This window comes from Trichosurus vulpecula, chromosome 2 (genome assembly GCF_011100635.1).
Source record: "Trichosurus vulpecula isolate mTriVul1 chromosome 2, mTriVul1.pri, whole genome shotgun sequence".
In the NCBI taxonomy this organism is placed as follows: domain Eukaryota; kingdom Metazoa; phylum Chordata; class Mammalia; order Diprotodontia; family Phalangeridae; genus Trichosurus; species Trichosurus vulpecula.
Window position 1 is genome coordinate 422446230 of NC_050574.1, and position 16295 is coordinate 422462524.

Below are 16295 nucleotides of genomic sequence, written 5' to 3' on the forward strand. Positions count from 1 at the left end.
CTTTTTAGCTCAGTTCAGTGTTTTGTTTTCTCTTTGGCTATTTCTTTGTTTAGTTGTTCACACTTCTCAAAATTCCTCATAGTTCCTGCTCTTTCAGCCCCTTCATGGTTCTTTTCCTGTAAGTCAAGTATGGTACCTCCTCTTCACATTCGCATACAGTGGATATAATGTCAATTTAATGAAATTTAAAGTTGTTTATAAATAGAACACACTAAATTGATATTTTACTGGGTGTATTAAAGTTTTCTCATTCTTTATTTTGTATAATCAGTATAATTAATTTCTCATTATGACCATTTTTTTTTAACTTAAAGAAGCAGCAGTGCCTCCATGGGTTGACAGTAATGAAGAAGAAACAATTCAGCAACAAATATTGGCCTTATCTGCAGTAAGTTTCTTGCTGAGACAAACATGAGTGACCACCTGCCATGTGACATGTATGATCACATACAGTTTTCACTCAACAAACATTTTTCTCTCTCTATGTATTGACTGAGTGTTCTTTGGTATCTAAAGTGTAGACAATAAATTTTTCCAACTTTAAGTTACATATAAGATTTCTCTTAAGCATTATTTGAAGAAAGGAGACATATCAAGTATAGTGGATAGTTACAGGGAATAAGCTTTGTAGTCAGACCTAGGCTGAAATCTTACAACAAACACTTAGCGGTTGATGTGGCTATGATCCCTTGTTTCCACAATCCGGCTAGCAGCTTCTGTGGGGGTGTAAGATCCACCCATAGCCAGCACCCAGAAAGCTGCTGTCACGCTGGGAAAGCACAGGTTCTTTTGATCTGCTTTAATAAGGAAAACAAGGTTGAAGGAGTTGACAAGCATACTTTAATTCAGCATACAGACAGCATTCACTTAGTTCAGGGGGAAAAGCCAGTACCCTGAACTTCAGAACAAAATACAAGCAAATTACAAACATCAACAGACAGACCCAATACAATTCATAGTTACCAACATCTAGGTTCAGCCTGGGAGCTCAGAACAAGGGCTGGCCCAGAGTCACACTCACCACCACTGTTTCGGGAATGAGCTCCCAAGAACAGACAGCCAACCCCTGGTGTTTATATCTTTTTCAGCGTCAGTGGTGAGTCACACATGCGACTCACCCACATGACCTAGAATAGTCCCAAAGAGGCGGACTTAAACCCACATGGTCTAAAAGCCTCTGCTCTCCCAGACATGTAAACTAGGCCCTCCCTGGAGTTAGCCCCACCTTGGGCCCCACCTCAGTCACCAATCCACACCCACGTAGGTTCCCCACCTAATAGGGCTTTGGGCCTGGGGCTTAGCACCTAGTGAGACTCAATCAAAGATACTGAATTAATCAAAGGAAACAAAGGCCATACTCTTCAAGGGTGCTTGTTGAACTAAGTGCTAAGGAGCCCATTTTGATTACCAATACATCCCTGGAGTGGTCACTTCAGCTATCAGTGCCTCAAGTAATTCTTAAGACTGTCCTTCAAAGGGCAGATGCAAATATGCATTTGTAGAGGAAGTTTCTTCACCTGCAGTTTTCTATACCAATGAAATCACAAGTCTCATTCACCTGATACACCCTGCCCCCCAACACCATTGTATTTTTTTTTTAGTGGACAGAATCCAAGGGAAAGAGAGGTATAAGGTTGCAAGATACAGCTATAACTTGAGAAAGTATAACAAAACTCCAGTAATACAAACTTTTATTCAGTTCTAAATGAATTCATTATCCCATAATATGCGGTATAATATAAAGCAAGTATCTTATATAAATCTCAAGTGCAAAACTTCCATCTTGATTTTAATTTAATTAATTTTTTAATTTCCATATTACGTTTGTTTTTAAAAATGGAGCAATAAAGAGCCTATTACATATTTTTACTTTTAGTGCTATTTATATTGGTAGGCATAGCTGAGGCACATTAATCCATAAAATCTACCAGCCCACCCTAAAGTATACGACATAGGTAATCAAAATTAATACCATCTGCTTTTTAAAAAAAGATGTAAAATAATATTCTTAATAATTTTATCAATTTGTAATGCAGACTAAATTTTATATATCAGGTCCACCCATCTAATTTTAATAGATTTCTGTCCTAAATTCTCCCTCAACAGCATTTAAAATCCTCTAAATCAATGGTCTTCACACTTTTTTGATCACATCCCCCCATTGCTTAAAAAAAAATTGAAGCTCCCCCCTGGTATGTGTATATTTACTTGCTTATAAATTATGTGCATGTACTACTGTATTAATAATTGTGGGCTTATAAAGCAATAGGCATTGAAAGGATGAAATAATATTTGGTTCCAGCATTAATTGTGAGCTACTAGAGTGAGTGTCATGGTCACACTTGTGCTTCAGGAAAAACACTTTGCAGCTATATGGAGAATAGATCAAAGAAGAGAGAGACTTGAAGCAGGAAGATTGGTTAGGAGACTTTTGGAAATAGGCCCTGAGAAAAGCTAGTGTCTTTAAAAGAGTATCTGGAAAGAGTTTTGTGATCATGTTCTGTAATTGAAAATAAATATAATACAAGGTAAAGCACAGTGGGGGCACAAAACAGAAATCCAGACAGAGCATGCTAGGATAATTTGATGAGAAAGAAGGCACTCAGACAGGAGAATCAGGAAATGCTTTACAAAGGTGGTTGGTACATGAGCTGAACCTTAAAGTCAAGAAGGAGATTGGTAGGCAGAGGGATGAGGAGAAAGGGTGTTGTAGTCATTGGGAACAGTCCATGCAAAGGCCCAAAGGTAAGAGATGTCATAAGTTAGGCATCTACTTTATCTGGACTGTAGATTTTGGAAAGGGAAAAAAAACATTTTTTTAAGCACGTGCTACATGCTAGGCTCTGTGCTAAGAGCTCTACAAATATCTCATTTTATTTATACAGCAACCCTAGAAGGTAGGTGATATTATTATCCCCATTTTACAGTTGAGGAAACTGAGGCAAACAGGTTAAATGACTTCTTAGGGACACACAACTAGTAAGTGTCTGGGTCACATTTGAACTCAGGTCTTACTGACTCTAGGCCCAGTGCTCTATCCACTCTGCCACCTAGCTGCCTCAGAAAGAGGAAGTAATATGAAGAAATTCTAGAAAAGTAACTTGGAGCCAGGTTAAGGGCAGTTTGAAAAAACCGTATTTTGTCCTGTAGACAAGGGGTTTTGAAAAGGGAAGTGACAACAGCATACCTGCGCATTAGGAAGATTCTTTTGGACACTTATCGAGAGAAACAAGACACAGGGAACCCATTAAGATGGTAATGTGGTAATGCAGATGAGGTAGTGACGGCCTATGCTGGGGGATTGGCCATGTTTGTAGCAGAAAAGGAATGTCTTCGAGGTAGAATCAATAGGACTTCACAGCTGATTTGGGTATAAGAGAGGGACGAGAGAAAGATAATTGCAAAGTTACAAATCTGGGTGACTAGAAAAATGGTAGCACTTAAAATTAGGGAAGTTTGGAGAAGAGACAGGTTTAGGGAGAAAGTTGATGACCTTAGTTTAGGTACCAGCAAGATTTTCAGGTGGCAATATCTAGCAAGGCAGTAAGACACTGGAACTGAGTATATAGATTTGGAAGTCATTTGCGTAGAGGAGATAATTCAACCCCAGAAAATAAACAAGAACGGGAAAAGGGAGAATGCAAAAAGAGGAGTACCTAAAGCAAAGCCTTAGAAAATACCCTGCATTAGAGGGAAAAGAAGGTATTGAACCAGACTGATAAGTCAGAGGTCAGATACATTAGGGAAGAACACCCAGATAAGTAGCAAAGAGCCATTTTGGTGGAATGATAAGATCAGCCAGAGAAAAGAGAAAGTAAATGGCCCTTTTAAGGAGTTTAGCCACAAAAGGCAGAAGAGATATGGGACCATAGTTAGCAGAGATAGAAGGATCAAGTGAGGGTTTTTCAGGATGAGGAAGGCCAGCACATGTAGAGAATGAGCCAGTAGATAGGGAGAGATTAAAAATAAGTGATAGAGGATGACAGAGGAGGCAGTCTGTTAAAGAAGATAAGAGGAGTAAGGCCAACTCATGTCAGACAAGGTGAAGGAGGAAATAGTGGCAGAAGGTATAGGAATAATATGAGAGAAGAAGAGGGAGCTCACAATTAATGGCCTCAATTTTTTTTCTGTAAAATATGAGGTAAGGTTCTCAGCTGAGAGGATGGGGAAAGGGGGAGCCATGGGAAGTTTGAGAAGAGAAGAAAAGGTTTGGAACATCTCTTCATTTGCCTATTGGGAGTGGCTCTTGTTCTTATATACTTATATTAATTCCCTACATATTTTGTATATCACACTCTCAGAAATTCTACACAAAGATTTCCAAGTTAACTGTCTCCCTTCTAATTTTGACTTCATTGATCTTATTCATGCAAAAGTTTTTCAGTTTTGTATAATCCATTTTACCTTCTGTGATCCTCTCTATCCCTTGTTTGAGCAAGAACACTTACCCTGTCCATAATTTTGAAAGGTAGTATTGCCTTCCCTGCTTTTATAATTTGTTTATCTTATGACATTTTATATCTAGATCACGTAGCCATTTGGAACTTATTGTGGTATATGATGTAAGGTATCAGTTGAAGTCAAATTTCCCTCAGATTGCTTTCAGATTCTCCAAGGGAATGATTTCTAAGCAGTGTGAGAATTTTTTTTTCACCATAAATATCTTTATTAAATGTGAAAATATACTGGCATAACAATAGTACTCACATTTGTAGACATGTCTAACCCAGTTCATTGTGTTTTAGGTTCCTTTCCTTTTTTTATATAAAACATTCAAAAAGTTTAAGATGCATTAAGTTAGTCATCTCACTAAAATAGATGAACTATAGCTCTAGGGTGGGAGTATGTGCACCAAGGTTATCCAGTGTCCCATCTTTCCAAAGCCAGCTCGAAGGCTTCTGCCCTGGGTCAGTATTGATGATGGCTGATTATGGCCGGCACCATCATCCTCTTGTGGAGTGGATAGGAGACAAAAGGGAGGGAATAAGCACTTATAGAGCACCTGTTTTGTGTCTGGCTTTGTGCTCAGGGCTTTTTACAAATATTATCTCATTTGATCCTCTCTACCACTCTGAGAGTTAGATGCTATCCTCTCCATTTTACAGTTGAGGAAACTGAGGTAAACAGAGGTAAAGTAACTTCCTGACTCCAGGCCCAGCAATCTATCCGCTGTGTCACCAGCTGCCTCCAAAGGTTTCCTATGCAATGATGATTGCCCAGTCTTTGATAAAGCTATAACCAAATTGAAACTTAGGTTCTGCATTAACTAAAGCTTGTTGAAATTGAAGTGAATATGACTAATTTTACAGACTTTAACAGATTTTACAAGTTCACATTTAGTGGCTCAGCTTATAAAGGGTGACATTCACAATTCTGTATTTTAATATGTTGAATCTTATATCTATCATTTCAAAAGGTTATATTCCCATTTTATTAATTTGGGGAATAGAATTCTCTTAATATGTATTTTGTGTATCAACTCTCTTTTAATAAAAATAGAATTACATAAGATAGTTTAGAAAGCAAAATTCAACAGTGTGAAAAAGAATTCTCACAAAATTGTTAGTGTTTGCATGGGTTTTTAGTGTGACTAATTCATGGTGGATGAGTTTAGTGATGAAAAAGGCAAAAGAATACAAATGTAAGATGGTGTAAGATTATCCAGATATTTTAGTGTCACTCCTTTACTACTTTTCCACAGCTCCACATTCTGTAGAGCTTTTTACTCTGTGCAAAATAATTTAATAGAGTGGAAGGAGACTATTGTGGAGACAATCCAACTATTCACTGCATTTTTTTTCTTTCTTTTTTTTTTGTTTTTTTGGCAGGGCAATTGGGGTTAAGTGACTTGCCCAAGGTCACACAGCTAGTACATGTGCCAAGTGTCTGAGGCCGGATTTAAACTCAGGTCCTCCTCACTCCAGGGCCGGAGCTCTACTCCATTTTTTTTTCTATAAGGTATCCCAAAAGTCTTAGTGCCGTTTGAAACTTAAATAGCTTTATTGTTTAATATTGCACTAAACTTTGGGGGCACTCTATGTAACTAAATGGAGGCAGATAGCTTCAACATTTATACAGTGGAAATATTTTTGAAACATTCGGAAACTAAATGATGATATAATCATTTATGTGTAAGTTGTGAAGCAAAAGGATATCCATATTTGACAAAACTTAAGACCTCTCTTATTAAGAATGAATTTTCTAACAGGATTAGATGCTTTTTATATCAATTTTTCCTTTGCAAAGTCTGATATTCTTTTGGTTAAATGAAATATTTGAGTTAATCAAATATTGTTTTGTATTAATTTTATCCTTTGTATTTCTCTGTCTATTAATTAAAGGATAAAAGAAACTTCCTGCGTGATCCTCCAGTGGGTGTTCAGTTTAATTTCGACTTTGATCAAATGTATCCTGTTGCTATGGTAATGCTTCAAGAAGATGAAGTGCTGAACAGAATGAGATTTGACCTTGTTCCTAAACAGTAAGCAGCATGTACTTACTTAAACTAGAATTTCATAACTCATCTATTTTTTTAGTTATACTTGAATGCCTCTTATTATTTAGTACTACCTTGAATTGCCAAATGGGCACTTATGTATTATTGGAAAATATGTTTATTTGAATGTGATAAATCAGAATTTTTGTGCTGCAGTGACCTTTTGGGATTATCTAGTGTGAGGACTTCATTTTAGAAATAAAGTAACTGAGGCCTGTGGAGACTGCTTGGGATTCTGTCGCTACTGAGTGGCAGAGGTGAGACTGTCCAAGCAAACCACTGCCAGTTCCTTATTGCTTTGCAGTCCATTGTCGTTGGTACCCAATAATGTTTATTGGATTGAATTATTAAATGTCCCTTATGTTGTGGTTATCAAATACCTTCCTCTCCGTGCAGGTTTCTTCCCTGGAAACACTTCCGTTTGCTAGTGTCCCTCTTAAAACATGGTGCCAAGAATAAATAATCTAGAAGTGGTCTGAAAAAATCAAAGTACAACAGAAGTACTTACCTCCCGGTGACCGTAAACTCCATGAAGGCAGGGGCCCTGTCTAAACTATTGTCTGTACAAGGCACTGTGCTAGGTGTAGGGAATACAAAGACAAGCTTCTAAAGAAGGAGGCTTGTGTTGTATCGGGGAGGAATACAACAAAGCATACACGAGATAATTTCAAGAGAAAAAGAACACCCAGTGTGGGCATTGGGAAGGGCTTTGTGTTAGCGTGGCCCCTGGAGTGCTTTGAAAGAAGCTGGAGGTGAGGAGTGTATTCCAGATATGGGGAGCCACCTACGCAAAGGCACAAAAGAAGGGCAGTGTTGCCTGGGGAACAACTCGTTGGCCAATTTAAGGGGAGTGACAGGAGATGAGGCTAGGAAGGCAAATAAGAGCTAGATTGTTGTGTTGGTAAGCAAAATGGGCTTAGTTTAACTTAGTTTAACAAGTGCCCTTGAAGAGTTTGGCTGTTGTTTCCTTTGAGTAATTCAGTGTATTTCATTGAGTCTTACTAAGTGCTAAGCCCCAGGCTCTAACCCCTATTAGGTGTTAACCTAACCTATGTGGATGTGAACCTCCCAGGGTCCTAAGGGGAGGAGCTAACTCAAGAGCCAGTCATAGCAGCCTAAGTTCTGGTCATTCAGATGACATTCTATGACATCTGAAACCCTATGAGAAGAGAAGACAGAGCCATTTGCGCAGGGCTCTCACTCGTGGTGGTACTGAGGTGGAGACTCTGGGCAACTGTAGCTAGGAGCCCTCCAGCTTGTAACTGGGATGCTGAGACTTTGTTAAACTCTGGTAAATATGTATTGGGATTTGAATCAGACAAGGTCTGTCTGTTGATGTTTGTAATTTGTTTGTATTTTGTTCTGAAAGTGAATGATATTTGTATACTGAATTAAAGTAAGCTTGTTAACCCCTTAACCTTGCTTTCCTTAGTTAAGCAGATCAAAAGAACCTGTGCTTTTGCAGCATGCTGGTAGTGTGCTTGTTGTTGGGCTTATGTTGGTCTTTCACCCCCACAACAGCCAGATTGTTGAAACAATTGTAAAGGGCTTCACTTTTGACCTAGTGTTTATCATGGTTCTTCAGCCATAATAGATGCTGTATCAAATATTGTGGATTAATATTTGTGAATTACATAGACACTATATTTCTACTAATGCAACATAAAATTGCACTCACTTTTCTGGCAGCCATCTCATGCCATTCCTCCATAGAAATCTTACCCTGATTCCTCATCATGACGTCGAGGCATCCCTGGGTTCTCAAAGGCTGGGCCTGCATATATTTTGCCTCTTGTCACAGATGTATGGTGTATACTTTGCAAATGTTTTCCATACCTATGGTCAGGTGATCTGTAGCATATGATTGCTGTTGTCATTTCTTTCTATGTATTTTCCCCATTTTTAACACCTTGTAGCTTAGAAAAAAATCATGAGCCTTAGTTTCTTCATATCTAAAGTGGGCATGATAATACCTGCAGTACTTGGAGGATTGTTGTGAGAATCATGTAGTAATATATGTAAGCACTTTGCAATTCTTAGTAAAGGCTCTTTCATTAATTTATCCTAAATATCATATATTGCTCTTCCCGCTTCAAGTCTTTTCCACTTTCCAGTTCCCACCACTCCCAGCTACCAGATTCATATATAACTAAATCATAGATCTGTTTCACTCCTCTTCTCAATAAATTTCGGAGGCTGCCATGGAGAAGCAGTAACTTCTAAGGTCAAATATAACCTACCGTATTTGGCATTTAAAGCCCCTCACCATCTAACTCCAACTTAATCTTTCCAGATTTATTACTCTCTTTCATGCACTCTTTGGTCCAGTCAGTCTGACCTTCACACATGACATTTCCTTTGCTGTCTCTGTGCCTTTTCACAGAATGCCCCATCCCTGAGCAATTCCAGCTCATACACTTACCTTGATGTATAGATGTTTTCCCTAAAAAAGGCAAAATCCTCGAGGGTTGACATTGTTTAATTTTTCAATCAGTGAATCATTAAATGCTTGCTATATGCCAGGCACTGTGATGAGTGCTAGGGATACAAATACAAGGAATCAAGTAATTCTTTTTCTCAGGGAACTTATATTAAAATGTGCAATTCAGTAAGTACCTATATAAGCATAAACAGAATAAATAATAAAAAGAATAAATAAAAAGTAGACAAATACAGTTTAGGAGGAAGGGTGGTGCTTGAGTTCATCTTAGAAAGTGAAGCAAGGACAAAGCCCATTCCAGGTATGGGGAACAAGAGTGTAATGCATGAGGAACAGTAAAATGCCAGTTCGATTACACTGCAGAGTGCAAGAGGAGAGTAATATCCAGTGAATCTGGAAAGATAGGGCAGGACCAGGTTGTAGAGGTCTTTAAAAGCTAAGCAGAGAAATTCATTTTTTTTATCCTAAAAGCAGTAGAGAGCTTATTGAGTAGAGGAGTGACATGGTCAGATAATGCACTGATAAGGTAATCCAAAGAAGGAAGAAAGAGGACCTAGTACAGAACCTTGCTGAACACCCACAGTTGTGGGGGTCTGACATGGATGATAAGCCAGCAAAGAGATGGAGAAGGTACAATCAATTGGTAAGGTAATGAACAGGAAAAAGAATATTGTCATGAAATTCAGGGAAGAGAGTATTCTGGAAGATCAAGGTGGTCAGCAACATCAAATGTAGCGGGTGTGTTGAGAAGGATGGGGACTGAGAAAAGAACATTAGATCTGACAATTAAGAGATCATGGGTAACTTTAAAGAGAGCAGTTAAGTGATGAAGTGAAAAAGAAAAGCCAGATTTCAAAGGGTTAAAGAAAAAGAGAAGCTGCAAGAAATGAATCTTTTTCTAGTAGTTTGGCTGAGAAAGAAAAGAGAGATACAGAATGATAACGAGAATCACAGAATCTAGGGGTTTTTTTAAGGGTGGGAGAGACTTGTGCATGTTTGAAGGAAGTAGGTATGGAATTAGTAGATAGGGAAGAGTTGAAGCCTAGAGAGAGGGCAGGTGATTGAGGTCTTTGGAAAAGATGGGAGGGGATAGGAAAGGTACGGGAAGAGAGGTTGTCCTTGCTAAGGAGTAGGACTTCATTATCAAAGACTTGAGAAGAAGAAGGAAAATAGGAGATGTCAGTGGGTTTTGAGATGAAGAGAATGGGAAAAAAAGAGGGAATTCCTATTGAGTGACCTCAGTGCTCTCGGTAAAGTAAAGTGACGTCCTCAGCTGAGAGTGTGGGGAAGAGACGTGAGATGCTTGAGAAAAGAGGGCCTAGTGGAAAATGGATAACATGAATTTATAATGTACCCAGTCAGCACAGTACAGTTTGTTATATGATTTCCTTCAGCTCTGTTTAGTACTCAGTAGGGGGAGAAAAGGCACATGATAAGAGTAATCTGGGGCTGAGGTTTGGCAAGAGATCAGCAGTAATAAGACAAGAGGGATTCAAGAGCAAAGGGCAGTGTAGAGTTGAAATGGCCAACTCCAGGGTCAAGTTCAGAAAGCAAGGAAAGAAGTCGGAGCAGAGCAAATAGCACAAGAAAGCACTGGAATGTGGAGAGGTTGTTATTTTTGATGAGGTCAAAGAATAGGTTTAGGAGAGATGTAAAGTTGGGTGATTATAGTCAGATAGATGAATGTCACAGTTCCTCATTAAGGAAGCGGAGCACTTAGAGGTAGGTAATGGAAAGATATACTGTATGAAAATCTCTTATGTGTCAGAGGTGGAATGAAGGAGTAGGTCACAGGATTTAAGGAAGCAAAAGAAAATTGGAAGGCTAGGGGGCTTGAGGGAAAATCAATATGGATGTTGAAGTACTCTGGGATACGGGCATGAGTTGGGGAGGAGAGGAAGACAGTGAGCCTTGAGAAAGGAGGGAAAATTACCTAGGGGCCAATATACCATAGTCACCATGATGTGGCTTCAGAAGAACATTCTTGACTTTCCTCTAAAGGAGGACGCTTTTCCAAAAGTTAGCAGAAAAGAGAAAGTCTGGAAATGGCAGTGCCTTCAAAACCATTGTGTCCTGAGGTATGAAAGGAGGTTTAGCCAGTACTAAAGAGGTGCCTGGGATGGTGCCATCCTCAGAGAAAGCTGAGACTCAGTGAGGGCCAGTAGCTGTAAGGAGTATAAGAGAAAGAAATCTCACAGTCCCCAATGGATCCTGATGTTTGGTACAGGTTTGACCTACAGCCTGCTGCTGTAGCACCTGATACACACAGAGTAGGAAATTAACAAATGCTTGTCGGTTGATTTCTTAGATTGTTTTCCTAGTTTCAAATGCTGGACTTGGAAACAAACTTTTACTATGTAAGCTGGGGAATAGCTACGTTTTTTTAATTCTGTAAAGTAATATCCACAAGTTGCTAATTAAATCTTTTTCGAGGTGAGCAAATTTTCCTGCTTTGTTATTGTTCACAATAATCTTTCTGAGAGGGAATGAACAAATGATCATTAAACTTATTTTATACATAGGGAAATGATTTTTTTTAAAAGGCTAAGTTGATTTTTCAAGATCTCAAATACAATGACAGAATCAGGATAACATCCCCTTTAGCCCTATCTCATCATCCCTTTGCTTAACTGTGATCGTTTAGCAGTGGGGAATCTATGCTGAATGTTTATCTGCAACTTGACAGTAAATATCAAATAAATATTGAATTCCTGGAATGTTCACCTTACTCTAATGTTACTGTGTGAACTACAAGTACATATACACACCTTAATTTATTGAATTGCATTGTGTTAAGTACCAGGTATACAAATCACAAAGACAGCCCTCCCCTCAAGGATCTTACAGTTTTCATGTTCTAGGTTTTAAGAGGTGGAGCTCAGACTTTTATTATTAAGATCTCCTAACCTAGAAGACTATTCGTTCTCCTATATTTTCTAAATTAATATTTTTATTTGCTACCATAGAGAGATCTCTGTTCATTTTTTGCTATTTGTTACTTTTTTTATTCCCCCAAAATGAAAAGATTGTCTTTAATGTCTTTATTCATATTTGTCTTCAGTGTAAAAGAGGAAGTGTTTTGGAGGAATTACTTTTATCGCGTCTCCCTTATTAAACAGTCTGCCCAGCTGACAGCGCTGGCAGCCCAGCAACAAGCCGTAGGAAAGGAGGAGAAGAATGGCGGCAGAGAAGGCGATTCACAGCTGACAGGTACTTCACTCTGAAAATCGTTTTTTGCTATTTTCTCACACAAGTCTTTACTCAAATGATAAGATTTTTAAAAAATGTTTTTTCTAGAAGCAGTAGTCACTTCTTACCTGTCTTTTTCTTCTATCCTGCTTATTAAATGTTGATTCTTCAAACTTTTTTCTTTACTCTTTTTCAGTTTCCCAGTTTCTTCACTTCTGTGTCATAGCTTCTCCATTATTCCCCAGTCATCCTGTCCATATCCTACCTTTTTATTCTTATTCTCTCTCCATTTGCTTTATGTCAGTTCTTCCTTTTTTTAATACCTTATTCTCTCTCCCTTTCTTTACGCCTAACCCCCACAGCAGATTTCCCCTTCAAGTTTGCTAACTGATACAGCCAAAGATAGATGTCTATTCTCTGACACAGATTTAATTCTGATTCAATTCCAATTACTTGTTCTAGGTATAATGAAATTAAACAATTTAATCTTTCACTTTATGACGGTATGATCTTAGTTATTGTTCAGAAAAATATGTCCTCGTGAATAAGTGAGAGATAGGTGTGTCTCCTTCCACTGATCAAGTCTGTTGCCATGTTTTGCCATTTCTACCTTCGTAAGATCTCTTCTATATATTACTTTCTCTCCACTCAAACAGTCACCACCCTCACCATCACTCCCCAGGGATATTGCAGTAGCTTTTTAATTGGTCCAAACCAGTCTACGCTCTGGCTCCCTGTTACCTCCAGGATCAAATATAAATTCATTTTTTTGGCATTTGGAACTCTTCACAACCTGGTCGTTTTTCCTCTCTCCATTTGTCTTATGAGTGACTCCTCCTTGTGCACACCACAGTCTAGCAACTCTGGCTTTTTTGTATGTTCCATATTACACTCCATCTTCTTTCTCTCTGCCTTTGTACCACCTGTCTCCTGTACTTGGAATACTGTCCCTCCTCAAATCCGACTCTTAGCTTCCCTGGTTTACTTTAAGACTTGTCCCGTATTCCGCCTTCTGTAGGAGGCTTTTCCCATTCCTTCCAGCTGTTAATACCTTCCTTCTTGTGCTGTCTTCTATTTATCCTAGTACCTGGTTAATTATGTTTTGTGTCCTCCATTGGAATGGGAGCTCCTAGAGAGCTAGGGTGGGGTTTTTTTTTGCCTTTCTTTGTTTCCGCAGCACTTATCTATAGGGAAGAGCATTAACCTGAAACCTAGCTTTATTAGGTATCCATTCTTTTGAATTTTATTTATAAATTTTATTGGGTGGGAAATGTAAGGGGAAAAATGACACTCATAATTTAATGTTAAGCAGTTTTATGATGCAACAATCCATCCACGGAAATTTTAGTTAGAATTGATTAAAATTAATCCAGCAATTATTGTTTCTTTGTATTCTCACTTCATAGAGGCAGTACGACCTAAAACACCACCTGTTGCAATTAAATCTCAACTTAAACCTCAAGAGGTAATATGATTTTATATTGTACTTAGGAGCTGAAGTATGGAATTAAAATAGACTCATCTATTTAACTTAGGTTTTTTTTTAAAAAATAGTTAATGATATTGGGTCTTGGATTTCTGTTTAAAATGGAAGAATTCAGTGCTTGAATAATCAGAGGCCTTGCAGTTGAGGCACAGGACAATTTACTGCTATTACTAGTTCTAGAGTTAATAATTGTGTGTGTGTGTAAAAATGTTTAGTGTTACAAGAATGAGAATGATAAAAGGTTTGTGCTAGGAAGGATAAGCATGATCATTTTTCTTTGCAATAAGTAGGGTAAAAAAGTAGAATAAAAATACCACATTGTTAACTGACTAAAGGAAATCATAGAACATTTATGGTTGCTATGGAAAAATTTATAAAAACTCAATAATTGAATTTCAGGATGAGGAAGAAATATCAACTAGTCCTGGTGTATCTGAATTTGTTAGTGATGCCTTTGGTGCTTGTAACTTTAATCAAGAAGATCTAAGAAAGGAAATGGAACAGTTGGTACTTGACAAAAAGGAAGAGGAAATAACTATATTGGAAGGTAAGAAGAATTATTTTATAAAATAAATTGCTGTTTGACATTACTTCATATTATTAAATTGATTATAAAAAGTATTCTTTAAAGTGAGTTGTATAACCAAATAACATCAGTCTGATTTTGCATTGTGAACTATAAGGTGGATTGTAAATAGGAAAATAGGTGCAGCATTTATCGAGACATATGAAGTGCTTAGTATGTGCCAATATGAGAGCCTACACCAAAAGCCTCCAAGAAAAACATGAACTGGTCTCAGGCCATGGAAGAGCTCAAAAAGGATTTGGAAAAGCAAGTTAGAGAAGTAGAGGAAAAATTGGGAAGGGAAATGAGAAGGATGCGAGAAAACCATGAAAAACAAGTCAATGCCTTGAAAGGAGACCCAAAAAAATACTGAAGAAAACAACACCTTAAAAAATAGACTAACTCAAATGGCAAAAGAGCTCCAAAAAGCCAATGAGGAGAAGAATGCCTTGAAAGGCAGAATTAGCCAAATGGAAAAGGAGGTCCAAAAGACCACTGAAGAAAATACTACCTTAAAAATGAGATTGGAGCAAGTGGAAGCTAGTGGCTTGATGAGAAATCAAGATATTATAAAACAGAACCAAAGGAATGAAAAAGTGGAAGACAGTGTCAAATATCTCGTTAGTATGTGCCAGTATGCTAAGTTCTGGGAATGCAAATACAAGCCAAAAGAAATTCTGTACCCTCAAGGAGTTTACATTCTTTTTTTTTTTTTTTTTTTTTTTTTTGCAGGGGGGAAGGCAAGGCAGTTGGGGTTAAGTGATTTGCTCAAGGTCACACAGCTAGTGTGTCAAGTGTCTGAGGCTGGATTTGAACTCAGGTCCTCCTGACTCCAGGGCCAGTGCTGTACTCACTGCACCACCTAGCTGCCCTAGTTTTTACATTCTAAGGGGGGAAGCACCCTAGGGAGTAGAGAGAGTTTAAAAGGTTGACTGAGGAACCATAGGCAAAGCCAAGTTTGAAGTGAGTATGGTCAGTGTAGGTAGTCTTCCTTAGAAAGTGGTTCTATAGAGACACACCCCAGTTGGAAGAAGAGGTTAGTGGTGGAGACATTGTCAGCCATTGGGGTAAGAGTGGAGAAATTGCCCTGGAAGTCACAGATTCTCTTAGCATCTTCCTCATCAGTCTTGCTTGCAAGATAGTTTAACCCTGATTTACACAGTCCCGGAAGGAAATGTGGGAAGGCAACAAGGAAGAAAGCACATTCATCCATCATTTCACTTATTTATTTTTTTCTATTCAAATGACTCTGAAGTCTTTTTTTTTGCACTTAGTAGTATTTTTTCCAATTGCATGTAAAGATAGTTTTAAACATTCATTCTTGTAAGATTTTAAGTTCCAAATTTTTCTCCCTCCTTCCTTTCCCTCCCCCCCTCCCCAGGACAGCAGACAATCTGATATAGGTTATACATATCCATCATTTTAAAAGATAAACTTTCTAGTTTCTCTCTCTACCCTTGAATCTAAATTTTTCTTAAACATACAAAGCTTATTGAAGCCTGTTGAGCTAACCCTGGAATGCAGGTAAAGCATTGAGTCAGAAAATGGGAAGGTTTTCTTCTTCTACTTCAGAAAATACAAAAGAGAAGAGAGAGGCTTATTTGCTACCAACACCAGAAGGAGGTGGTATTGGCAAGAGCAGATGTCCCTCCTTACCTCAACCTCACAGTATCCCTAACGCCTTTGTGAGGCCTGTCCTCTTGCCTCCACAAAAATATTAATTGGTTTATATTTTATATATCTGTTGCATTTGCTTAAATGTGCTAATATTGTTTTCCTCCGGAGAATGTAAACTCCAGGAGGGCAGAGATACTTTTGTTTTTGTCTTTGTATCCACAGTGCCTGGCACATAGTGCCCAATAAGTGTTGTTTAGATGCATTATTATTTAGGAAGTTAAATAATTAGGTTTTTAAAAGCACAATTCACTTGATATTTGAGATCTGAAGTTTCATTCTGTTAAACAGTAACTTATAAAATAGTTGTTTTTTCCTCCAAAAAGTTTAAGTTCCACAAATTTGTTTATTCTTAATGCTTAAGAATAATATATTGATTCCCAAGATTAGGAGGGAAGCAGAAAATTGGGAAAGAATTTTTACAATCAGTGTCTCTAATAAAGGC

At 38.0% G+C, this 16295-nt stretch overlaps 1 protein-coding gene across 1 annotated transcript in view; it reads left to right on the plus strand.

Annotated features, from left to right (window-relative positions):
- SYAP1 (synapse associated protein 1) overlaps positions 1–16295 on the plus strand; it is a 34276-nt gene that overhangs the window by 13678 nt on the left and 4303 nt on the right. Inside the window, exons 4-8 of the mRNA XM_036745048.1 lie at positions 315–388; positions 6342–6481; positions 11998–12146; positions 13532–13590; positions 14011–14158. Of these exons, the coding sequence (XP_036600943.1) occupies positions 315–388; positions 6342–6481; positions 11998–12146; positions 13532–13590; positions 14011–14158 (570 nt within the window). The remainder of the gene's footprint in view (positions 1–314; positions 389–6341; positions 6482–11997; positions 12147–13531; positions 13591–14010; positions 14159–16295) is intronic.